The sequence below is a fragment of the Ornithorhynchus anatinus genome, chromosome 4 (assembly GCF_004115215.2).
Source record: "Ornithorhynchus anatinus isolate Pmale09 chromosome 4, mOrnAna1.pri.v4, whole genome shotgun sequence".
Lineage (NCBI taxonomy): Eukaryota > Metazoa > Chordata > Mammalia > Monotremata > Ornithorhynchidae > Ornithorhynchus > Ornithorhynchus anatinus.
The window spans coordinates 62,354,536-62,381,900 of NC_041731.1; the positions used below are offsets into that span (position 1 = coordinate 62,354,536).

At 41.5% G+C, this 27,365-nt stretch overlaps 1 protein-coding gene across 1 annotated transcript in view; it reads left to right on the forward strand.

Annotated features, from left to right (window-relative positions):
* VPS13B (vacuolar protein sorting 13 homolog B) overlaps window positions 1-27,365 on the forward strand; it is a 932,812-nt gene that overhangs the window by 816,903 nt on the left and 88,544 nt on the right. Inside the window, 2 exon segments of the mRNA XM_029063425.2 lie at window positions 268-617; window positions 8,975-9,136. Coding sequence (XP_028919258.1) covers window positions 268-617; window positions 8,975-9,136 — 512 coding nt within the window.

The window sequence follows — 27,365 nt, forward strand, 5'->3', positions numbered from 1 at the left end:
AAGGTTCAGAACTATCTTGTAAAAGTGTCTAGATACCAAATAGCAGTCCTGAAAATATAATCGCTGAAAGAGATAGACGTGGGTCACTCATTTCAACCAGAAAAAGTCAGCGATCTTCACTTCCTTCATTCTCATCTAGAACTCTGTATTTTTAATACACTTCCTGATTTGAAATTCCAGTTAGACAAACAATTCCTGCTTTTTTTTTCCCCCGTATGGTACCGTATGTCATCTTAGCCACAGCTGTATTGTTCTCTTCCTTCGTAGTTCCGCCACAATACCTCCAACCGTTTATCTCCGATAAAAGTGTGCCAGCTGAACTGGAATACATGATCATTTCCTTCAGAGAACCCCACGTATATCTTCGGCAGTGGAACGATGGATCCGTCTGTCAGGAGGTACAGCTGTCCACTCAGGCCGACTGTCAACTCCTGGAGTGCCGAAATGTCACCATGCAGAGCGTGGTGAAACCTTTTAGCATTTACGGACAACTGGCTGTTTCTAGCGGTGCAGCCGAAAAGTCGTTGGACGGCACTGTGATAGTAGAGCCTGTATTTATAAACATCGGGCAGTATGCCGTTCATTCTTTAAATACTGCGATTCAAGCTTGGCAGCAGGTATGTAAATAACATAAAAGTTGACAATTCACCCATGTTCAATATTAAAGTGGGTACGATATAAATGATGTCACAGACAAGGGAAGGTGTAACAGAATGGATTTGCGGACATTCAGTAGACTAATTTGGACTGTTCCCACTCCCACAAACAAGTGTGTTATATGCAGAATCTTTGTAGAATGTGTGGCTTTTTGCAGAGGCCTTGGAGAAAATGCTAGGGGGTTTTGATGAATCATTTTTCTTTAGCTTGAAAGCCTAGTATTCTCTGAAATTTTTGCAGGTAACTTACTTCAGTTTGGCAGAATAGAAACAGCCTTAGATCTGGACAGTAAACTTCTAGGGGCCTTCAAGTAGGAAAAAATTGAAAGTGCAAGTTTTGCTTCCTTTTAACTTTCTACCCCTGCAGCTCACTGGATTATGGAGGAGTAGATTTTTTGAATCAGAATATAACAGGCTACTGATTCCTCTGTATAGTTTGGCATTTTCATCTTGCATAAACAGGTCCAGTTCTAAAAAGGTAAATCTATGTAAAATACAATGCTCAGGAAGATGTGGAAATTAAACATAATCAATTGTATTTATTGAGATTGTTACTGCATGCAGAGCACTGTACTAAGCACTTGGGAGAGTATACTATAACAATATAACAGAGACGTTCCCCACCCACAGTGAGTTTACAGTCCAGATGGGGAGATGTGTTTTTTTCAACTCATTCAACTCAAAAATGTTGTGGGCCTGGGAAGGGGGATGAATAAAGGGAGAAAGTCAGCGTGATGAAGAAGGGAGTGGGAGAAGAGGAAAGTGGGGCCTAGTCAGGGAAGGCCTCTTGGAGGAGATGGGCCTTCAATAAGGCTTTGAAGGTGGGGAGAGTAATTGTCTGTCAGATATGACAAAGGAGGGCATTTCAGGCCAGAGGCATGATGTGGACGAGATAGACAAGATCGAAGTACAGTGAGTAGGTTAGCATTAGAGGAGCAAATTGTGCAGGCTGAGTACAATTGTGCAGGCTGTGTAGGAAAGCAGGGAGGTAAAGTAGGAGGGGGGCCTTCCCCCAGCCCCACCAACATATAACTAGTTTCCAGGATGTCAATGCAGGCAGGATTTCCAGGGTAATTAATTTCCAGCTCCAACACCGATTTTATGTGTATTCAGAGCCTTTTTATCTGGAGGCAAATTAGAGAGCAAAGGCCCAGGGCCTCTGGTGAAAGGAAAAGGAAGAATGCCTTTTCCGCACTTTACAGTGAACAGCTAGCAACCTGGGTGAGGTAAAACTGTGGGGAAGGAGGGGTTTTATAAGAACTGCCTTGCTACCGCCAGTCAGCTATTCAGAAATTCACCCCCACCCCCAGTTCTGTTCACTGAAACTAATGTTTTAAAATAGTAATAATAATGATGGTATTTGTTAAGCGCTTACTATGTGCCAGGCACTGTATTAAGCACTGGAGTAGAGACAAGCTAATCAGGTTGGTCACTGTACTAAACGCTGAGGTGGATACAAGCAAATCAAGTTGGACACAGTCCCTGCCCTGCATGAGGCTCACATTCTTAATCCCCATTTTACAGATGAGATAACTGAAGCACAGAGAAGTAAAGTGACTTACCCAAGGTCCCGCAGCAGACAAGTGGCAGAGTTGGGATTAGAACCCATGTTCTGACTCCCAGGCCTGTGTTCTACCTACTACCACATGCTCCCCCATCCTCTGTAACCTCTGCTCTCTCAGCCAGGCTTAGATTGAAAAATCAAAACTAACTTAAGTTTAATTCTGCATGATAAATATAATAATTGTGTTCGCATTAGCACCTTTTATAGTTATTGTTGGAAATTTAGGGAGCTATGTGAGGAATCAAAAGCACGGTCATGGGTCTTTTACATTCAGCCCCGACCTCTCATGGTCCTTCTCTTCTCCAAATGGTCACAGAAGCAAATTGTTCCCTTTGTGTACATGAAGACCTATGTGAAGCCTATGAATTAATTACCTAACGTGACATTACAATAGCAGAGTAGAAGATAAAGCATCTGTTTCGTATTAAAAATTCTTTTTTAAGGGCATTCCATGGTTTTCTTGTTGCAAAGGACATTCGTAAAACAAGAGCTAGTGTGATCTAAATCTTTACAGCTGGTTCAAATAGCCACGTGAAAAGAATCTTTGTAGCTCCAATTTCTGTTTTTTGTCAATTTTGAACAATGCATTTAATAAAAAACAAGCGTATGAAAATATAAGAGAGTCATTGATGGAGCATATACAGCCAGAATATTTTGGACTTGGTATCAATGCCTGTTATAAGAAGACACATGTGTGGCAACTACTGCAAAATGGCTTTCAAGAAATATCAGTTTCCTCTCCGGCTAAAAAATCCTCTCAGACGCAGCTACACATTTAAATGAAATATGGTGCATAAATATTTAAATGTTTTAAACCACATCAGAGTGTGAATGACTGACTGACTAACAGGGTGCCTTGAAGGAATATTCTGAGCTGAAAAAATGGAATTGTATATTTGATTAAGTAGAGCCATATGTCACGTAGCATATTGCTGACAGGTACATTCTATGAATAGTTGGGTCTGATTTACTCAGGGATTTGACGATGTTAACATGAGTCACGAGGGGATATACTTCTGTAATTGTTGCTGTAATTTTCTTGTTTCCTCCCATGTCAATGGGGCTTGCCACCACGTATCAAAGTGGTGGACATCTAACCCAGCGGGCCCCAAATTAACTGTAAATTTAACTAATTGGAAATTACGGGACACACAGAATAGAAACGTGCTCCCAACTGCTTACTAAACTTATTGTTATGAGGAGACTCTGCCTGTGCTTTATCGCCATTAGAGGGGAAGTTCAGTTTCCCAATCGTAGATTTTATGGTGTGTGCCGAGCTCACAGAGCGTAATTGCTGCCAACCAGAAACATGAATCTAATAAACCAGAGACGCTATTTGAGTGCCTCAAATATTTTCTATTGGATTAATATCTTAGGCAAGTCATTTTTTATACAATGCGGATGGGCCAGACAGATGAAGCATGAAGCAATTTGGCCTTGCACCTTTAGGTCACAAGTTCAAGATTAACAGAAGCCTTGTCGGGGTCTGGTTTTTCTAGCTGTGAATTGATTTTTTTTTTCTCCCCTTTTGTTAAATGATGAATGCTTTGTGAAAACAGATTAGACTACGAAAACACCAAATTCAATCTGTGTTGTGTTTCTGGGTCAACGTGCTCAGATTCTGAGGAGATTAACATTTAAAGAATTTTTCCTCGGCACGATTGTATTCTGTGGCCTTATCTTACGTAAACTAACATATACCAGCTTAATGGCAGATGATGACATACTAACATTCATCTAAGTGTGTAGACAAAGCTCATGATATGATAGTTACGCAATTTAAGTGACTATTGGGGTGTTTTAATTTCAGTTCATTCAGAGCATATATTATGACATAAAATGCATATGAATGTTTTTATCATGTGTGCTGTGCTTAAAGCATTCCAAGAACTGTTTAAACTTGTCGAGTTTCATTGAACTCTGCAGATGAAGGGGCAGTGGGGAAAACAACTCCCTGAGGACTTTGTGTATTCTGTAGAAAAATGTAAATAACCCCTTGCGTTCTTTCATTTACATTTTTTCCTAGCCCTCATCATTTATTAAAGGTCAGTTTTTAGAAGTAAGGAAAGCAATACAGTTGTTTCTTTCCCCCCTTTCCAGGGCCATGTGTTGGTTTAACTACCATGTTCCCAACAGATTGATCTCAATTCATTAAGAAAACTAAATATGAACTGTTGGATTTTCAAGCAGATTGAGATTTGGACTCTCATTAAGTCCTAGGAGTTTGATGGCAAGATGATTAGAACAAAAAATCTTAACAATGTACCAGGATTGCTGAATTTTGAATTCTCAAAGCACTTAGTATAACACTCTATACACTTTAAGCGCTCAGTAAATATCATTGATTGATCTCAATTGATGATATAAGACTAGTGGGGAGTTTTATGGTAGTTGTGACTCCAAATTACTGAGGATCATATTTTCTAAGAGATCTGATCATTGACCATGCTGGAACCTCTCATGGTTGATGCACTAACAAGACAGGTTATGCTTCCATTGTCCCATGGCAGCAAATCCATGGTTTTTTGTTTTTTGTTTTTCAGTGGTATTCGCTAAGTGCTTACTATGTGCCAGGCATTGTACTAAGCACCAGGGTAAAGTCAAGCTTATCAGGTTGGACATAGTCCCTGTCCCACATAATAATTTTAGTATTTGGTATTTGTTAAGCGCTTACTATGTGCCAAGCACTGTTTTAAGCGCTGGGTGGATACAAGGTAATTAGATTGTCCCACATGGAGTTCACAGTCTTAATCCCCATTTTCCAGATGAGGTAACTGAAGCACAGAGAAGTTAAGTAATAATGTTGGTATTTGTTAAGCGCTTATTATGTGCAGAGCACTGTTCTAAGCGCTGGGGTAAATACAGGGTAATCAGGTTGTCCCACGTGACGTTCACAGTTAATCCCCATTTTACGGATGAGGTCACTGAGGCACAATGAAGTGAAGTGACTTGCCCACAAGTCACACAGCTGACAAGTGGCAGAGCAGGGATTCAAACCCATGATCTCTAACTCCCAAACCCGGGCTCTTTCCACTGAGCCAGGCTGCTTCTCAGTGACTCGCCCAAAGTCACACAGCTGATAAATGGAAGAGCCAGGATTAGAACCCACGACCTCTGACTCCCAAGCCCATGCTTTTTCCACTGAGCCACGCTGCTTCTCACACAGTCTTAATCTCCGTCTTAAAGATGATGTAACTAAGGCACCGAGAAGTGAAGCACTGTATCCAAGGTCGCACAGTAGACAAGTGGCTGAACTGGGATTAGAACCCAGGTCCTCTGACTCCCAGGCCCGTGCTCTTTCCACTAGGCCATGGTGATTCCATATTGCCTAGAGGAGATCAGTGTCGTGCAAGAGGAAATCTGAGATGTCCCAGCCCAAACTGGTCTTTGAAATACCGAATGGCCGAAGATGAAAATCTCCTAGCTCAACAGGGAGTCATGGCAAAATTTAGTCCCATGGATGAGAACTTGGGGGTTCAGGTGTCTTGGAGTATTTGCCTGAAGACTCTCTTTAATTATTTTTTGTGGGTTTTGTTAAGGGCTTACTGTGTGCCAGGCTCTGTAATAAGTGCTAGAGTGGATACAAGCTAATCAGGTTGGACACAGTCCCTGTCCCACATGGGACTCAAGGTCTTAATCCCCGTGTTATAGATGAGGTAACTGAGGCACAGAGAAGTGAAGTGACTTGCCCAAGGTCAAACAGGAGGTATGTATCAGAGCTGGGCCTAGATCACAGATCCTTCTGATTCCCGGGCCACAGCTGCTTCTCAGACTCTGCCTGAAGAAGGTGATCATTTTAGCATTCTGAGCCTGTTACTGCCAATTAACAGAAGTGTCAAAAAATAGTGAAAAAAACCCCAAAACCAAAAAGTAGTGCTGTTAGTGATTCTTCAGCCTCCAGAAGCAAAAACTGTGTTAGGTCAATTATGTTTGTTAATGGTGAGCATGAATTTCACAAACTAAAGAATAATTGGCAAGAAACAGAGGAATTTATTCTGATTGCCTGATTTATTCTCCATGAGCCATCTTCCTCTCTTCTTTCTGGAGTTGCCAGAAACTTAGAGGTGTCCCAGAGATTCCAAATCCCAACTCGGAAAGATTCGTCTTCCCAGTCAGAGTACCAACCGATCCCATTCTATCCAGAATCCTACTGTACTGAGTCCTGCTGGTTTCCCAAAGCAAGGCCTAGGAGAATCTGTGCATTTCTTCCATAGATAGCTTCCACTTTCCCTGTTGGAAATCATAAACATGTTTTACTGAACTACCCAAAGCAAATGGAAAAGTCATTTTATTTTCAACTTCACATCTAGATCACAGTCCTAACAGTTGAGAGAGTGGTTGGTTGATTAATGGAAGCAGCACAGGCCTGTCTTTGAGTCAGAGGATCTGGGTTCTAATCCTGGCTCTGCCACTTACTTGCTGTATGTGACCTTGGGGAAGTCACCAATCTGCTCTGTGCCTGTTTCCTCATCTGCAAAACGGGGATTCAGTGCCTGCTCTCCTTCCTACTTAGTGAGCCCCATGTGGGATCTGATTATCTTGTACCTACTTCAGCACTTAGTAGTGTTTGGCACAGAGTAAGAACTTAAGAAATACCACAATTATAATTACTAGTAGTAATAATAGTAGTAGCAATATTGAGAATAGCAGAAAAAAATATTTAGGTCTGAACTAGAGAGGACCTGAGGAGCCCACTCTGAATCAGAGCTGTCCCCTTGGCTTGAGTAAGAGTAATAGTAATAATTGGGTAGGGAACACGTCTACCAACTCTGCTTTTATAGTACTTTAGTATTCTCTGAGTGGCCTGCACACAGTGCGTGCTTAATAAATGTGACTGATATCATAAAAAGCTTATTCAGCTAAGCTCTCTCAACTTCTGGATTTCTAGACTGCTAAGAGACTCCAACCCCACATTCCCCTTCCTCATCTCACTCTAATTGAAATCAAGAAAAAAGGGCAAAGGGAGCACACAAGCATGAGATTTCGTCCTGATGTCCTGATTTTGAGCTGACATAATGTGGTCGCCTAGTCATAGGGCAAGCTAAGCAGGCTGCAAAATCAATAGACCATTTTTGCTCCCTTTAGTTATTACTAAAAATGCTACAACCTGGACAGAAGTCTTAAATGTAGAGCTTGATAATGCTCCAAGTATCTGAGTTCTCTGAAGGTGCCCTCTAAATTTTGGGTTCTTGTTGAATTCTAGTAAGTGTTTTGTGCTAATAATAATAATGGTACATTTGTTAAGCCTTTACTATATGCCAAGCACTGCACCAAGCCCTGGGGTGGATACGGCGTAATCACAATAGTCTCTGTCCCACATTCTAAGGAGGAGGGATAATGGGTGTTTAATCTCCACTTTACAGATGAGGAGATGGAGTTACTGAGAAGTTAATAATAATAATAATGTTGGCATTTGTTAAGCGCTTGCTATGTGCAGAGCACTGTTCTAAGCACTGGGGTAGATACAGCGTTTTTAGGTTGTCCCACGTGAGGCTCACAGTCTTCATCCCCATTTTACAGATGAGGTAACTGAGGCACAGAGAAGTTAAGTGACTTGCCCACAGTGACACAGCTGCCAAGTGGCAGAGCCGGGATTCGAACTCATGACCTCTGACTCCCAAGCCCAGGCTCTTTCCACTGAGCCATGCTGCTTCCCAGTTAAGTTAAGGGATGGTATAAGGTCACGCTGCAGACAAGTGGCAGAACTGGGATTAGAACCCAGTTCTCAAAAGCCCAACTAATATTGCACTTGGATCTGTGACCTTTAGGCATTTCATATTGGCCTCACCCTTAACTCCATGGCACTTATATGACAGTATACATGATATATGATGGTATATCTTGAAATTATGTATTACAAATTATGTATTTATATTAATGTCTGTTTTTCCATCTAGACTGCAAGTTGCAAGAATTGGCAGGGAACATATCTGCCAATTCAGTTGTATGTTACCCTCCCAAACACTAAGTACCTTGCTCTGCACATAGTAAGCGCTCACTAAATGCTATCAGTGATGATGATGTTGATCGTACTTTCTATTTGAGTTGATTGATTTTGCATAGGTCTCTAAGCTCATTGTGGGCAGGGAACGTATCAGTTTATTGTTGTAATTTTCTCTCCCAAGCGCTTAGTACAGTGCTTTGCACACAGTAAGCTCTCAATAAATACAGTTGAATGAATGAATGAATAAATGAAGCTCAGCCCAATACAATATGGGGGATTGTTTTTCTCCAAATTTACATCTCTTTCACTCCCAACCAAGGATTTACACGCACATACAAGACCACGCATGCCTCCTTAAGGGGGGAAAGTATGTGCAATCTAGTGCTCCCTTCTTAACTGTGGCTTTGGTAAAGTGATCTTGATTGTCACGCTTAGAAGAACTGGAACAGTAATTCTGGCCTCCAGTGCTCTGTTCACTGTTCACAATATACTGCTTAACAGCTTTATTTGTAACATACCAACATGTTCATTTACTCAAAGAAATGTTCAAGGTTTAAGAAATCTCATTATTCTTTGACTCTTCTATGTGGATGATGTATTTTGCAGCAGCGTACGTTCATGCACATTACTGGAACCTTCAGACCTCTTTAGGCTATTTTTGTGCTTATGCTGGAAGTATAGGATGCTGAAGCTAATGACAGCCGATCTTTTAGTGTTTCTGTGTTGTAACAATCGCCACTGGGCAGACAGCTGCCAAACATCTTGCAATTAAACTGATGCATGTTGGCTTTCATATCCTTTTTCTTTCAGAACAAATGCCCAGAGGCAGAGGAGTTGGTCTTTGGCCATTTTGTGATCTGTAACGACACACAGGAGACACTGCGGTTTGGCCAGGTGGATACTGATGAAAATATTCTGCTGGCTTGTCTCCGCAGTCACCAGTACAGCTGGCGCTCTCACAAGTCCCCACAGGTATTTCAGAAACGACGTTACAAACACAGCGATTGTTAAAACTGTGTGTTCAATTATTCTGCATTTTTATTCATGTGCTCAAGTATTCTATCTTGTTAAGCCTCTCAGGAGGTACATACAAAAGTTACATCAGCATGGAGAGGCAGAAGAAAAAAGCTGAAGAAACCCAGAAATATTTTAGGACACACACACATTATTTCTCTCTCTCTCTCTTGTAGAAAATCACAAATCTGGATGGTTTGGGTTTTTTTACCTGTGAAAATCTGTATAAACTCTTTTTCTTCTGAGGTGCAAACTGTAGGTCTTTGGAGGAACTCTTTAGGAGTGCTCTCCTGTAAAGAATATTTTATCCACTTTGCTGCTTTGTTCTTGAAAGGCAAGTATCGTTCGTGGTCAAGAGAAATCATGAGGTGATATGAATACTAATAGTGTGATCTGATTGGTGATCAAATAGCATGTTTTTAAGCAACAGGGAGTTATGTTGATATTGAAGGTTAGGCCTTCAGGTGTGTGTGTTCACATATATCATCAGCTCTGTCTGTTTCATGACAAGAGCATTAAGCCCAGAAGGATCACAAGGTAGGATCACAAGGTAAATGTGAGTGAGTCTGAGGAAACAATAGGCTGCAGCGGAAAAGATCCAAGCAGCCGGACGGAGCAATCCCTGCAACCATGTGCTCTGGCCAGAGCACACCACCCTCCCCTATCCTATCTTTGCTAGTTGCATGACCTGGTGAAGATGCAGAGCTGTGAGAAGGAACCTAGATTGGATTGGACAGGCAAAAACACCCCTTTATAAGGCACTGATTAAAAGTCCAAAAATTATTGGGAACTCTAAAGTTGCTTAATCTTCCAGGGGCTACGAATAGGGAGTGCACAAAATGGTGGTTGTTAGTTGGAAGGCAGCCATCTCTTCTTTGACTTCCTCCCCCAACCTTCAGGTGAACAGCACTGTTCAGTCAGTACTACTCTTGTGTGAAAAAGACCTTAAATTGCAGATTTATGTTCCTCTCATGCTAGCATACAATGAATTTAGGCACCAAGTGCTCAATTTTTTGAGAGAAAAGAATATCATGTGCCTGCTAGTCTTCAGAAGTGGACTCTCATTTTTTTTAATACTGTAACTGTGGCCTCTTGAGTCTGAACTTAGGTTCTAAGGCCTACAGCGGGATTGAGTGCAAATCCATATGTGAATATCCAGGAAATATAAAATCCAAAAGCTAAAATGGAATTCAGGAGCCCCCTGACTCTAGGCATACAGGACATGATGATTGTCCAGTTGTTTTCTCTCCCCCTTCTGTAGCCCATCCCACAATTTTATCCCTTTTTTTTAATGGTATGTGTTACGTGCCAAGCACTGTACTAAGTGCTGGGGTAGATACAAGATATTCAGGTTGGTCACAGTCCCTGTCCTACTTGGGGTTCACAGTGTAAGTGGGAAGATTGAATCTCCATTTTACAGATGAGATAACTGAGGCACAGAGAAGTGAAGTGGTTTGCCCAAGGCCACACAGCAGGCAGGTGACAGAGCCAGGATTAGAATTTAGAGCCTCTGACTCCCAGGCCTGAGCTCTCTCCACTAGATTGTGCTGCTTCTAATTCAATCCAACCAAATTATTTCTAGCTGCCAGTTAAATAAACCTAGTCCCATCTCTGTGGACTCGACTAGCTGGTCAGTGTTCTCATAAAAATATTTTGATATATTTTGTTAAATTAGCTTGTAGTCTTCTCTGCCTCAGAATCTGTCTCACAAATGTCCAATCCTTAAGGTATAACTACCATGTGGGATCTATCTGGTGCTTAAGTAGAGATAGTGGCTTTAGAATATGTTGCCATGTTTTGTCCAGGTGAGAAGGAGCTGCTTTGGTAAATTTCAGGGGAAAGAGAATTCCATGAAGAAGAAAAGGTGTGAGCAAAAGTGTCAGAGATTGGCAAGCAGTCAGTGGGGTTCAGTGAGAGGGTTTGGCTAGGAGAAGTGAAGAGTGCTCAAGTAGTTAGTGGCTTTAGACTATGTTGCCATGTTTTCTCCAGACCGTCAGCTCACTGTGGGTAGGGAACATGCCCACCAACTCTGTAATACTGTACTCTCCCAAGTGCTTATTACAGTGCTCTACACACAGTAAGCACTCAATAAATACTATTGATTGATCATCAGGGTTAACTTCTCCATGACCTTCAAACTCCTGTTTTTGAGGTGAAGATAATAATAAGCATCAATTCTCTATTCTCAATTGTATTACATTTCCTAGGAACGTAACCTAGTTGTATTGTGATAGGCCTGCACTCAAAATATGACCGCTCTAGTACAGTGTATTTCTAGAACACTGATAGAAAAGGAAAAATGTACTTTCTCAATCATATTTGAGTGCTTAGTATGTGCAGAGCACTGCACTAAACATTTGGGAGAGTACAGTGCAACAGAGTTGGTTGATGCTTTCCCTGCTCACAATGAGTTTACATTCTAGAGGGGAAGACAGACATTAATATAAATAATTTATAATCTATAATTTATAGATATATACATAAATGCTATGGGGTTGAGGGTGGGGTGAATACCAAATATCCAAAGATCACAGATCCAAGTGCATAGACGGGTCAGAGGGAAAGAGAATGGGGGGAAAGAGGGCTTAATCGGAGATGGCCTGTGACTGCCTTCTGTGACTAAAGGGAAATCATTTCAATGAGTCCTCAAAATACCACTTGAAGATTAGCTGATTTCTGGTCAATGGCCCTCTCTTTCCCCTATCTACAAAGGAAGGCAACATCTTCACTTTAGTATTATATCTGCTTCAAAATTAGTTAACCTGTTCAATTTGTGGGAGAACAAGTAGAAATAAATTGTCAAACATAAGGTCAGGGATTGTGTCTACCAACTAATATTGTATTGTCCCTTGCACTTTTAGTACAGTGCACGTAGATAATCAATGATTGATTAAAAAGATAAGAGCCTAATACCAGAAACTAAACATAATTAAAAAAGTAAGTAAATGATGAGGAATGATTGCTAAGGCAGTCGATGAATGACATAGCCAGGAAGGGACAGATTAATCAGGGAGTACCTTTTAAAGGGGGGCCTGGGAGGTGAGAAGAAGCTGTTCGGCAGATTTCAGGGGAAAGAGAATTCCACCAAGAAGGAAAGGTGTGAGCAAAAGTGTCAGAGGCTGGAAGCTGTCAGTGAGGTTCAGTGAGAGGGTTTGGTTAGGAGACGTGAAGAGTGTTAAAGGGGAGGAAACAGCTGGTGAAAAGTCTTAAATCCAAATCTTACCCATTTGTATATTCAGTTACTCATTTTGATCGCTCTATCTGTAAGTCTTCTTATGGCTGTTTCTCCCATTAGACTATTAGCTTCTTGTGAACAGTTGTTTGTTTTGAACCTCCCAGTTGTTTAGTATAATGCATTGCACACAATAAGTGCTCAATCAATACCATTGACTAGGGGCAAGATGATTGAGTGTTTTAAAGCCAATGGTAAGGAGTTTTTCTTTGCCAAGCTGGGTGGACGACCACTGGAGGTTCTTGAGGAGTGAGGAAATGTCGACTGAATGTTTTTGTAAAAAAATGATCCAGGCAGCAGAGTGAAGAATAGACTAGGCAAGAGTGGGAAGAAGGGAGCCTACTGCACTGTGTTCAGGCAACTGAAACAAGTCCAATCTCTGAATCACAGGCCAAGCGTGAAGCCTCAGCTACAGCACCTTAGGCATATGTGGTCTCTAAATGATATTTTCAGAGCCACCCAACAACATAAAGCAGATGTCTGTTAATCTGTTAAAAGAATTTGCAGCTCCATCCTGTTAGTGAACTGACCTGAGTTTCAAGGTGCTCTGCAGTCAGCATAGTCACTTGTGGTCGAGGTTGTATAAAGGAAAGGTGGACATTAAATGTGTCTTAACCAAAACACAGTATGCTTTAGAAGCCTCTAAGACCAGCATCCAAAATGGGCCCGAGGGAGCTTAACAGAATTTCTTACTATTGCAATAGCAAATTCTGCCACGTTCTAAAGAAGGCTTCCACCAGAGAGTCATTACACTAGCAACCGTGATTTAAACTGCACCTGGAGGTAATCACAGACACACAACTAGACAAATTGTTTCTTTCTCCTGACCTGAAATCATATTCTGTATTGCCCAACAACCCTAGTTTAATAATAATAATAAAAAAAAAAGAGTTTGCTTATTAAGAACACTAGTACGTGGTGGGTCTACACTATCGTGGCTCTAGGGCTGCTCAAGGTCTTTATGAGACTTCCGTAGGTCCTTTAGGCTTTATCATTAGCCCCCATGGGCAATGTAATTTCTATTATTGAGTTTTTTCAAAAGATCAGGAAAGTAGCGGCAACACCTGGAAAGGTTTCAAAGGGGTCAGACTATTACAGAACCACACAGGATGTTTCTAACAACAGCGCAAGTTCAACAGGATGGGAAGACACACATGGACGCAAGTGGTTCGGGAATCCGATCCAAAGTTGAGAAACCAGAGAGCATAAACTTTTTTGGAATTGGGAAGTCATGAAACTCTCCCTGTGTTTTCTAGCACATGAAAGAGACCTACTTACACCGCTGGACATTCCGCAACATTTTTTTTTTCTGCCTAAACAAACAAAGGGGGAGCAAAACAATCCTGCACAAGGAAGTGATAGAAAAATATTCATTTGAGGACAGTCAGATATCCTATCACACTGAGCCCTTACATATCAAAGGCCCAGTTAAGTAGTAGAGCCTCCCATGGAGAACGACGGGTGAGCCTAGCTCCTCAGGACCCCGGGAAAAGCAATTGAGAGCAACAGTGGTTTTCCCAGCTTTACTCACCCTTTCTTCATTCATTCATTGTTGAATTTATTGAGCACTTACTGTGTGCAGAGCACTGTAGTAAGCATTTGGGAAAGTATAATAAAACAATATATTTCCTGCCCACAACAAGCTTACAGTCTAGAGGGACTGTAGCCAGCCAGTCATTCACCCCCCAATCCACCCCAGAGGTACAGAGTGCCCTGAGCAAGTATGAGAGTGAGGGTATTGATGATGATAATGATGATGGTGATGGTATTTGTTAAGCACTTACTAAGCGCCAAGCACTGTTCTAAACGCTGGGTTAGATACAAAGTAATCAGGTTGTGCCATGTGGGGCTCACAGTCTTAATCCCCATTTTACAGTAGAGGTAACTGAGACGCCAAGAAGTTAAATGACTTGCCCAAAGTCACACAGCTGATAAGTGGCAGATCTGGGATTAGAATCCCTGACCTGTGACTCCCAAGCCACTAAGCCAAGCTGCTCCCACAAGGTGCTGTACATTGCCCAATTCACAGCCAGTGGAGGTGACTGAAGTGACCACTGATTCATGGAAAAAGCCAGCAACTTCAGGAGAGCCAAACATAGCTGAAAATTATTCATATCTGTAATTCATTTATATTAATGTCTGTCTCCCCCTCTAGACTGTAAGCTCGTTTTGGGCGGGGAATGTGTCTGTCAACTCTGTTATATTGTACTCTCCCAAGTGCTTAGTACAGTGCTCTGCACACAGTAAGCGCTCAATAAATGCAATTGACTAACTGGCTGACCTTTAAGGCAGTAGTTGCCATTAGAACATCCTCCCAGGAGACTTTCTTATAAGAAATGTAAACAGAACATTTTTCGCCATAGAGTAGAATTAGATCACATGGGCCCTTGGCATCATTAGTCCTTTACCTAATTGTTTAGCTGATGTCTTGGGGGTCCCTTTTTTCTGAACCTTAGCCCACTCCCCAAATTGAACACATCTAAGGTGGTTGTACTTCGGGATTCCCAACCACAATTCTACCCTGAAGGTATATATTCATCTAGAGCGCTTCCAAATAACAAGGCATTTTGGCCAGTGACTTAAAAAATGACTCCAGAGTTGTCAGTGGAATCTGTCATTAACACTTATTGAGCGTTTACTTTGTGCCGAGCACTGTACTAAGTGCTTGGGAGAGTACAATATAAAAGGGTTGGTAGATACATTCTGTGCCCTCAGCGAGCTTATAGTCTAGAGGGATCAGTCAGTCAAGCATATTTATTGAGCACTTGCTCTGTGCAGAGCACCATACTAAGCGCTTGGGAGAATACAGTAGAACAATATAACAGACACATTCCCTGCCCTCAGTGATCTTACAGTTTAGAATGAGTTTACAGTCTAAAGGAAGCAGTTGGGATTCAGTGTATCTAGCTTTACGCTGTGGTTAGAGGGAGTGATAGAGGTAGGAAGGGAGATGGAGAGAGGATACATAATTATCCTGTGGATATGAAGATGTGATTGATAATAAGGAGAGCCAGTCCGTGTGGATGGATGCCAATGAAAAGAACTGTATATGACCAGCATTTTATTCCAAGCTATGTGCACATACAGGATATACTGTGTCATGCATTTTCCATGTACGCTACTTGTTGTTTTGAGATGTATCCCTTGAGCCGAGACACATTCAAGAGGAAAGAACAGAACTGATACTATAAAGACATAGTGAGACCTAGCCTCAAATGGCTGGAGAATAGCTAAAGGACCTTTTCCGTCACGGAAGTTATAAAGGTGGAGGGGAGCCGAGAACACAATACATACAGATGTTCCCTTATATTTTACAAAAAGGCATAGAAGGTATTTTACGAAAACTAAAGACAGGCTTAAACATTAGATCGAAGAAAGAAGCAGTTTATGTTGAAGGGTGGAGCTAAGTGATTCCCCCCATCTCTCTCCTGCCATTCTATCCATGGTATTTATTGAGTACTTACTTTGTACAGAGCACTGTACTAAGCGGTTGGGAGAGTACAATATTAGCACTGGTAGACACGTTCTTTGGCCACAATGAGCTTACAAGTCTACTGCAAGTAGGCATTTCTCCCCAGACTCCGCTAATGAGTTGTCTTCACTCACTGTCTCCACTCCCTCTCCTCCAATTCTCTCCTTGACCACCTCCAATCCGGCTTCCACCCGCTTCACTCCATGGAAATGACCCTCTTTAAAATTAACCATGATCTTCTTCTTGTCAAGCCCAGTGTTCTCTACTCCATCCTAATCCTCCTCAACTTCTCCACTGCGTTTGACACTGTGGACCACTCCCTTTTCCTGGAAACTTTATCCAACTTTGGCTTTGCTGATACTGTGGTCTCTTGGCTGCTCCTCATTCTCTTTTGTTGGCTTCTCCTCTGCCTCCCACCCTTTATCTTTGAGAGTCCCTCAAAGCTCAGTGATACGTCCCCTTCTGTTCTCCATCCCCATCATCTCCCTTGGAGAAGTCATTTGCTCCCATGACTTCAGCTACCATCTCTGCACAGGTGATTCCTTCCTGCCTTCAGGGCTTCTCTATCTGGATGTCCAACCGACACCTCAAATTTACTTCCATCATTTAAATAGCGCCTTCCTTAATCCAAAAATCCCATACTGTATTTCCCCAAGCACTTAGTACAGAGCTCTGCATACAATAAGTACTAAATAAATACTGATTAACTGATTTATATACAGTAATGTCTCGCATTGCTATTTTTTGCTGATAAAGTGGTCTTAATTGACATTCTCATTCATTCAATCATATTTCTTGAGTACTTATGTACAGAGTACTGTACTAAGCGGTTGGAAAGTACAATACATCAATAAAGAGAGACAATCCCTGCCCACGACTGGCTCTAGTCTATATTTCAGACTCCAAAATGCATTCTGTTTTAGTTGTTCTGGAGAAGGTGCATCTCCACCTAGACTTTGTGCCACGACAGTGAATAACTCCGTTGTTTCTCAAAGGCGCATTAGCACAGAAACTGTGTGACACAGGAGATAAAGCAGACCTAATGTCCCAGTGTAACAAAGGAGCTGATAGAAGGAAAGTAGCAGTTTTAATTTTTAAAAGTTCAAAATACAGCTCACCACACTGATTCAACACTTATTCAAACTAATGTTGCTGATTGCTATCAGATGTATTGTAATTAAGACATAAAGGTTTTGGAAAGGCTGGTGAAATTGTGTGGGTTGGGGAAAAGTGTTTGTGGGATTTGTTAGCATTCACCCCAGCACTTAGTACAGTGCCTGACAAATAGTAAACACTTAGTGGACTGTAAACCCGGTGTGGGCAGGGATTGTCCCTCTTAACTGCTGAATTGTACTTTCCAAGCACTTAGGTCACTGTTCTGCACACAGCAAGGCTCAGTGGAAAGAGTCCGGGCTTGCAAGTCAGAGGTCATGGATTCTAATCCTGGCTCTTCTGCTTGTCACTTTGGGCAAGTCTCTGTGCCTCAGTTCTCTGTGCAACTTCTCTGTGCCTCAGTTCCCTCATCTATAAAATGGGGATTAAGACTGTGAGTCTCATGTGGGACCACCTGATCACCTTCTATCCCCCCAGTGCTTAGAACAGTGCTTTGCACATAGTAAGCGCTTAACCAATGCCATCATTATTATTATTAATAATAAGATCTTAATAAATAAGATTGAAAGAATGAAATACCAAAATTATTATATGATTGAAACTGCTTAGAGGTTGGTAGTTGAATATGCACATTAGCAAGAACAACTAAAACTAAATGTATCTTGGAGTTTGAAATATAGAATTAAAATGAGAATGTAAATAAGACCACCTTATCTGAAAAAAAAACCAAACCAAAGATATTATTGTTTATCAATCAGTATTTATTTAGTGCTTACTGTGTGCAGAACGCTGCACTAAGTGCTTGGTAAATACAATATGGTAGAGTTGGAAGCAATCCCTGCCTATTGGTTAATATCCCAAGAATAAAGTCCTTTTAAGAGGATATTTCAGAGGAGTTTTATGGGGACTGTAAGACCCTAAACTGTAAGTCTCTAGAGTGTAAGGCCATCCTCTAGGGTGAAAGACTGTGGCGGGAAGGGAACGTGTGTATCACTCTGTTGTACTACACTCTCACCAAGTGCCTAAACAGTGCTATGTCCACAGTACATGTTCAGTAAATACCATTGATGACTTCTAATTTGTATAAATGTCTAGGCAGGAGATTGTATCACATTTTCTAGCACTTAACTAAAATGTCCCTCAAATTTAGAGAAGCAGCGTGGCTTAGTGGAAAGGGCACGGGCTTGGAATCAGAGGTCATGGGTCCCGGCTCCACCACTTGTCGGCTGTGTGACCTTGGGTTTAACTTCTCTGGGCCTCAGTTACCTCATCTGTAAAAATGGGGATTAAAAAATGTGAGCCCCATGTGGGACAATCTTATTACCCTGTATCTACCCCAGCGCTTAGAACAGTGCTCTGCACATAGTAAGCGCTTAACAAATACCATAATTACTAAATTCCTCAGATTTTATTTTCCCCAACCGTAAAACTGGAATTATGACAGTGGAGTAGACTGGGGAAATAAAATGAATATCTTTATCAGTCAAGCAATCAATGGTAGTTATTGAGCACTTACTATGTGCAGCACACTGCTAACTGCTTGGGAGAATACAATACAACAGAATTAGGAGACATGTTCCCTGCTCGAAATGATTTTACAATCTAGAGGCCACACCACTGGGAATAAATGTGAGAACAGAGCACTGCAAAAATCAATCCCTCTAAATCAGTCCCCGCTCCTTATCCCTCCACCCCTACCCCGAGGGACCACAGTTTCTCACTTACTTTTCCTTGATTTCAGGTATTGGTAGAGGGTAGTATGGCCTAGTGGATAGAGCACAGGCTTGGGAGTCAAAAGGTCATGAGTTCTAATTCCAGGTCCTCCATTTACCTGCTGTGTGACCTTGGGCAAGTCACTTGACTTCTCTGTGCATCAGTTACCTCACCCATAAGGATTGAATCTGTGAGCCCCATGTGGGTCAGGGACTGTGTCCAACCTGATTTGTGCGTATCTACTCCAGTGCTTAGTACAGTGTCTGGCACACGGAAAGTGCTTAACAAATACCACAGTTATTATTATGGATCCAGAAATATGGATGGGGTTCCATCCATATTGCTCATAGGCTGATACAGATCCTCCTCTTCTGACTTGATCACTTTCAGTTTTTTGTTGAATGTCCTCAGGTACCAGGAAAGTAGAAGACCCCAAAGTTTAAGGAACTTTAACTAGTAGGAGTAGTCATCATATTTATTAAGCTCGTATATCCAAGGCCCAGAAACAAGTACGGGGGAAAAGTACATAGATTAAATACAGATGAGGTCGTTTTATTATGATGTTGATTAAGCACTTACTATGTGCCAGGCACTGTACTAAGCACTGGAGTAGATACAAGTTAATCAGGTTGGACATAGTCCATGTCCCACCTGGGGCTCACAGTGTTAATCCCCATTTTACAGATGAGGTAACTAAGGCACAGAGTTGTTAAGTGACTTGCCCAAGGTTACACAGTAGACAAGTGGCAGAGTCAGGATTAGAACCCAGATCTTTCTGGCTCCCAGTCCCGTGCTCTATCCACTAGAGCATTCTGCTTCCTACTATTCAATTCAGTTCAATCATATTTATTGAGTGCTTCCTGTGTGCAGAACACTGTACTAAGCACTTACTGAAAGTACAGTACAGTAATACAGAGACAGTATCTACTCATAGCGACCTCACAGCCTAGAGAAGGGGACACAGATATCAATACAAATAAGCAGTTATCAATATAAATAAATAAAATGACAGATATGCACATAAGCACTGTGAAAGTTGGGGAAGAGCAAAGTCAGAGCGACACAGAAGGGAGTGAGAGATGAGGAAAAGTGGGGCTTAGTCTGGGAAGGCCTCTTGGAGGAGATGGGCCTTCAGTAAGGCTTCGAAGTTGGGGAGAGTCATTGTCTGGCGGATTTGAGGATGGAGGGCATTACAGGCCTTGCTGCTTCCCAGTGGGTCATTGGCCCAGCGGAGATTCACCATCTAAGGCCAAAGACATACGTGGAAGGTGAAACCAAAACTGAAAGCAACATAAAAGGCTAGAGACCACAGCAATTAGAGTTTCATGCTCCTCAGCAACCAGGCAGAGCAGTTCAAACTGTCACAGCGGCCCAGGGACCCCGGCCCCAGCCTTCCCAAAATAATAATAATGTTGGTATTTGTTAAGCACTTACTATCTGCAGAGCACTGTTCTAAGCACTGGGGTAGATACAGGGTCATCAGGTTGTCCCACGTGAGGATAATCCCCATTTTACAACTGAGAAACAGAGAAGTTAAGTGACTTGCCCACAGTCACACAGCTGACAAGTGGCAGAGACGGGAGTCGAACCCATGACCTCTGACTCCCAAGCCCAGGCTCTTTCCACTGAGCCACGCTGCTTCCTCAGCCTTCTGCCTCATCCTGGCCTTGTCCCGGCACAGAAAGTAGCGTGGGTGGGGCCCAGCGTCAAGGATCAAGGGTAGTGGAGGCTGCAGGGAGTCTCCGGACGGCCTCTCAAGCCCCGTTATCAGAGGGGTGGGAAGGCTTCGACTGCTCCTCACCCTGCTGCAGCGGAGAGAGCAGGAGCGAGGATAACTTTGGATAACTAAGGATGCAACGTGGCCTAGTGGATAAAGCACAGGTCAGGGAAGCGGACAACTTGGCTTCTAATCTCGGGTCCACCACTTTCCTGCTGTATGACCTTGGGCAAGTCACTTAACTTCTCTAGATCTCTGTTTCTTCAACTGCAAAATGGGGATCCAATATCTGTTTTTCCTCCTACTTTCACTGTGAGCCTCACGTGGAAGCTGATTATCTTGTATTTCATTCACTCATATTTACTGAGCGCTTACTGTATGCAGAGCACTGTACTAAGCGCTTATATCTACCCCAGCACTTAGAACAGCACTTGACATACACTAAGTGCTTACCAACTACCATTAAAAAAGTAGGCCATATTTGAAAGAGCACCTAGGTTTGCTTCAGAGATTGTTTTATCTTGCACAAATCAAAAGAATTATTTTTTCCACCTTTACCTAAGCTCGTCATGATTAATATACATACCCCCTGGCAAAGTAATGATTTACTTTAGAATAAATAGCACAATAGTATATTATTATTATACTTAAGGTATCACTAAATAAGAGAACAAATGTCAAATGTGTTTGAACTGTCAAAGATTTTACTTGGTCTTTTCATTTAGTCCTTGCAGAACTCATGCTCCTTTATTTAGAAAATAGCGTGACAGAAAAATTGAGGAAATTTCACAATTTGGATCCTTTTACAAATAATCTAGAGTGTAATTTTAATACCATGTGTATTAAATTTAGCTTAAAGATACTTCTGTCATGGAAGTTATTTTTCAGAGATATTTGGTGTCAAACCCTTGTTAGGTATTAGATTAGATATTCTAACCAATGCCATTAGCCATAACGATTTAATTGTATAGGAAGGAGTTTATGCCTCTGCTTCCAAGTGGCAGTTCCAAACTTTATTTTATTCTTACTGGCATGAATATAGCTAAAATCAACAGCGAAGTAAACACTTCTTGGTAACAGAACTGTTTGGTATCAGTATTCTGTTATATTTCGAAGATGTTTAATCTACAATCTTCTGTAGATGAGAAGCCAAGGTTTCTAGCCATTTCAGGCTTCTTCCAAGTTGCTAATACTCTCAACAAGTTGTTCTTTTTATTTACCAAGAAAGCGAAACTGCAGACTGAATCTAAGTCAAATCATTCTCTTCCAGGGATCTCCTAGGGAGATATTGTTATTAATAATGATAGCAATTGTGGTATTTGTTAAGCACTTACTATAAAACAGGCACTGTTCTAAGCGTTGGGGTGGATACAAGCAAATCGTGTTGGGTACAGTCCCTATCCCACCTGGGGTTCACAGTCTCAAACCCCATTTTACAGATGAGATAACTGAGTCCCAGAGGTGCGAAGTGACTTGTTGAAGGTCACACAGCAGACAGATTATGGATCTGGAATTAGAACCCATGACCTTCTGACTCCCAGGCCCGTGCTCTATTCCCAGAAGAATAGTGAATTAAGTGCACTTCTGAAGATTTGCATCCAGTATATGTGAAGTCTAAGGCAACTGTTGAGTTCTCATTTTGGTACTTAAGTGTCCTAAAACATATAGTTGATATTTTTCCCTTTTCCACTATCAAATACACTTTCTTCTTTTGAGACCTGGAGTAGAAATTTGGGGTTTTGGTTTAAGTTTTTGGCTCTGTGTGGATCCACTGTGGAGTATATTCTCTTCCTTTGAAATCTGGGGTAGAGATTTTTGGTTTCGGTTTGACTTTTTTTGGTTCTGTGTATGTCCACTATGAAATACACCTCTTTTCCTTTGAAATGTGAAGTAGAGATTTCTGGTCTTAATAATAATTGTGGTAATGGTTAAGCACTTACTATGTGCCAGGCACTATACTAAGATCTGGGGTGGATACAAGCAAATCTGATTGGACACAGTCCCTGTCCCATATCGTGTTCACAGTCTCAATCCTCATTTTACAGATGAGGTAACTGAGGCACTGAGAAGTGAAGTGACTTGCCGAAGGTCACACAGCAGACAAGTGGCAGAGCCAGGATTGATTTGTGGTTCTTTGTGGGGAGGGGTTTTTTAAATAATATTTTAGCAATAAGCTATTTTTCCATTTGCCCTTTTTAAGATCTTTTTTATAATGCATAGAAAGCTTTTTTCAAAAGAAATGACAGAGGTTGAATGGGGGTAGGAATCTTTCTGTGGTGTGTCAACCAGTCCCAGAGCTGGGATTTACATCCTTCTACATGTATCTGTGTGATATGGATGGTCATGGAGAATTTCAGTTAAGATTCACCCCCAGGGATGATTTTAGTTGCTTCCGATACTTTCTCTAACCCCTTCCCAAAGTAGTAAATTTTAGAAACAGAAATACAGCTTTGGATGGATATGTACTAAAGATAGTTAAGGTTTTTTGCAGGCCTGTTTCTTAAAGATTTTTGATGTTTAAACAAAGTGAATTTCCTAAACTAATTTAAAAGGTGAATTGGAGTACAGTTGGCATCAAAAGAGGGAATTCATTTGAAAGAATGAAATCCAATATTTTGTCATTCTCGGATAACGTGGGATTTTGATTAAGAATGCTATAAATGTAGCAATATACGTGATGTGATTTTCTCTGGTCATAAGACACTAACCCAGATCTATTAAATGAAAGCACCACCTCAGTTAAAAGTTCATGTTGTACCCATTACGCTGTGGCACTTTTCAAAATTGTTTCCATGCTGGACCGGCTAGTGAACAGCTTATTATCTAAAGGTCAGAATAATGCCCAAGCCATAGACAAGCCCACTGAGTGTCAGATTTATGGAATGCTGGATGACTTAATAGTTATGAAATTATTTCATTTCTCATGATAATTCCTGACTTGCCAAGTGAGTGAATTTTAAGAACTCTGAGAGCAGATTGTAAGATAAATGTGAAATAATCCATACTTTTGGAATCAGGGACTTCCCTCCAGGCATTAGTTCATACTTGACTTGCTTGACTTACACTTGGGGATAAAGTGAGTTAGGACAAGGTCTTAGATACCACATTCTCTTACTGGGAAAGCAAACCAACTTGCACAACTTTGGCAGGCTCATGTTTCTTGTTATACAGGCACTATGAAGCAGCAGTTGCCATGAAATACTTTATTTAACCTTTACAAAAATGTTTTCTCAATATGGCAAGGCAGTTCAGTTAAATGAAAATAAATAACTTTAAAAGGATTGTATTTCTTGAACATTCGTATTGATTGACTTTTCTTTTGCAAATTTAAAATTGGGGAGAATAGTTCTGATTGCATTCCTCAAAATAAATAAAAGAAACTCTGAGAGGGTTGGATCTATCTTGGGTCACGTGGTGAAATATTTGAAAGCCCTTATTTTACTTTGGTGTTTGAAGAATTTACACTCTAGAGCAGTTAAACTATATTCAATGTTTTAAAACCCACTGTGGAATTTTATTCCCTCTCCTTGTTATCATTTTGCTCAACAATGATTTACATTCAAAAGATTGAAGACTCGAGCCACAAACTGAAAAATTTACATTCTTATTTGAGGTTTATCCAAAAATGTGCAATTGATCTAAGATTTTCGGCCATTCCCATCTCTTGACACACTTACTCTTATCCTATTCAAATTCTTCTCCCTCTGTCCGATACTTTTTTATATGTTCCCTCACCTCCTTTATGCGCGGAGTCTTTGACATTCTAACAGTGAGTCTTGAGTCTAAATCTACACTTCTCCATTTAAGGCAGCCGTTATCCATTAATCAATCGATAGTATTTATTGAGCCCCCACTCAGGGCAAACCACGGTACTCATCATTTGGGAGAGCATGCCCTCAAAGGAATCTCTTAATTTGCTGTCACTCTTAAGCTAAGGTATTTTCCCCCTCTAACCATAGTGAAACCTAAATTTGTGACACATGCAAGTTAGGTACAACAATGAGGCTGCCAAAATTATCTAACTTGATCCATATCCCTGTTAGGTGGACCTATATTCATTTCATTGATTTTCAATTGAATGATAAAATATAAATATATTAACTTCGCTAATAGTAAGTGCTTAACAAATGTCATTATTATTATTATTATTCTCATCTTCAGAGGAAAATTGTGCAGCTTAAGAAAACTAGACTACTTAGTGTAGCCAACCTCAGTGTTAAAAGACGTTGTTGCTGCCTGCATTAATAATAATATCCAGTCAGTCATATTTATTGAGCTTGAACTGCTTGCAGAACTCTGTACTAAGCACTTGGGAGGGTACAATAGAATTAATAGACAAGATTCCTGCCCTCAATGAACTTGCAGTCTAGCAGAGAAAATGACACTAAAATAGATTATAGGCAGCAAAAAGAAGGAAAAAGGGGATATGTTCATGATTTAGTGCTTAAATAACAGGGTACGAAAGATTCCTACATAATTACTTTGGGTGGTTGTGAATATTAAGGGTTTAAGTGGAGCAAAATTGTTATTTTGACAGTTGGGGGACATAAGCAGGGTAGATTAGAAAGTAATTGAGGAAGGCTTTCTGTTGGAGTTGTGCTGTCAGAAGAGCTTCAAAGGTGGAGGGAGCAGAAATCTGTCAGATTTAAAGGGAGCGAGAGAGTTCCATGCAGAACGGTAGGGCATGAGCAAGAGGTAGGCTACAGGAGACACAAAAACAAGGCACAGTGAGTAGGTTTGCTTGAGAGGAATAAAGAGTGTGAGCTGGAATGAAGTGGGAGAAGAGAGGGCATAAATAGGAGGAACCAAGCAGATTGAGTGTCTAATAGCTTATAATCACTAGCTTTTCTGTGATGCAGAGAGGCACAGACAACTGTTTGAGATTTTTGAGGATGGAGGGATGTATAACATTTTAGACAAATGATGATGTTGGGATTTGTTAAGCGCTTACTATGTGCAGAGCACTGTTCTAAGCACTGGGGAAGATACAGGGTAATCAGTTGTCCCTCGTGAGGCTCACAGTCTTAATCCCCATTTTACAGATGAGGTCACTGAGGCACAGAGAAGTGAAGTGACTTGCCCACAGTCACACAGCTGACAAGCGGCGGAGCCGGGATTAGAACCCATGACCTCTGACTCCCAAACCCGGGCTCTTTCCACTGAGCCACACTGCTTCTCTATGTCCGGGCAGTAAAGTTTGGACTGTAGAGGGTAGAGACTGGAGGGAGTCTACTAAGGCTAATGCAATCATCATTCTGGGATATGACAATGCCTGAGTCATTGGGGTGGCTATTTGGGGCAGATCCTGGAGATGTTTTGGAAGAAAAGCTGACAGGACAAACTGAAAATGGGAGTTGTCTATTGGAAGGAGTTAAATGAAATGCTGATTGTGGACTTCGGGGAAAGGAATAATGGTTTGGTGTACTTCAGTGGGGAAATTACACTATTTCGGCATGGCTCAGAGAAAACATTTCTGAAAATGATCCTCTACATTTGTGATTGAGTTAAAATATGAATATGTGACATTGGTCTTTTCCACAGTCAACTCATGTGAAGATTATCCTTTAGTTTATGGTCTAGACCCTATTGTTTGTTCCTTCCCTTTTGTAATCCGGTCACCTCAACTTTCTGTGCCCATCCTCTTACTCCTTGGCTATATCTCAGTTTAGGCTGGCTGTGTTTTTCTTTCCTCTTGCTAGAAATTCATTCATTCATTCATTCAATGGTATTTATTGAGCACTTACTGTGTGCAGAGCACTGTACTAAGCGCTTGGAAAGTACAATTCGGCAACAGAGACAATCCTGCCCAAAAACGAGTTATTGTTTTGTGCTTCATCTGTGTGCCCTGCTTGCTGCCTCGCCAAGTCAACTCTCCATTCAGCAGATGATTTGATATTATTATCATAATCATCGTCGTCATCATTTTCATTGTTACAGTATTTGCTGAGTACTTATTATGTGTCAAGCACTGTTATAAGCACTGCGGTAGATACAAGTTTCTCAGGTTGGACGCTTTCCCTGTCCCACATGTGGCTCATAGCTGAAGGAGGAGGGAGAACACATGAAGAGAAACAGTGTGTCCTAGCAGAAAGAACACGGTCCTGGAAGTCGGAGGACCTGGGTTCTAATTCCAGCTCTACCACTTGTCTGCTGTGTGACTTGGAACAAGTCACTTAACTTCTCTGTGCCTCAGTTACCTCATCTTTTAAATGGGTCAAATCCTCCTTTCTCCGACTTAGACTATGAGCCCCATGAGGGACAGGGTCTGGCTCCCAAACTGACACTGGGCTGAGGGAGGGGTGAATAAAGAGAGCCAATCAGGGTGATGCCAAAGGGACTGGGAAAAGAGGAAATGAGGACTTGGACAGGGAAGGCCTCTTGAAGGAGATGTGCCTTCAGTAAGACTTTCAAGGCAGGGAGAGTAATTGTCTGTCGGTTATGAAGAGGGAGGGCGTTCCAGGCCAGAGGCAGGACGAGGGTGAGAGGTCGGCAGTGAGATAGATGAGATGGAGGTGCAGTGAATAAGTTGGCATTAAAGAAGCGATTGCGTGAGGGCTGGGTTTTAACAGGAGAGCAGCAAAGTGAGGTCGGACGGGGAAAGGTGATTGAGTGCTTAAAAGCTGATGCCAAGAAGTTTGATGCGGAACACGTAAGAATTGGGGTAGATACAAGATAATCAGGTTGTACACAGACAGAATCTCACATGGGGCTCACAGTCTTAATACCCATTTTACAGATGAGGTATTAGGTGACTTGTTCAAGGTCACACAACAGACAAGTTCAGAGCTGGGATTAGAATCCGGCTCCTTTGATTCCCAGTCCCTTGCTCTTTCCACTAGGCCAAAGTACTTCATACTGGATAGTCACTGCTGTGAAAACTTCTCCAGGAGAGAATATTCCAGGAGCATTTCTCCATGAACTCTCCTTCCGGATAACTAAT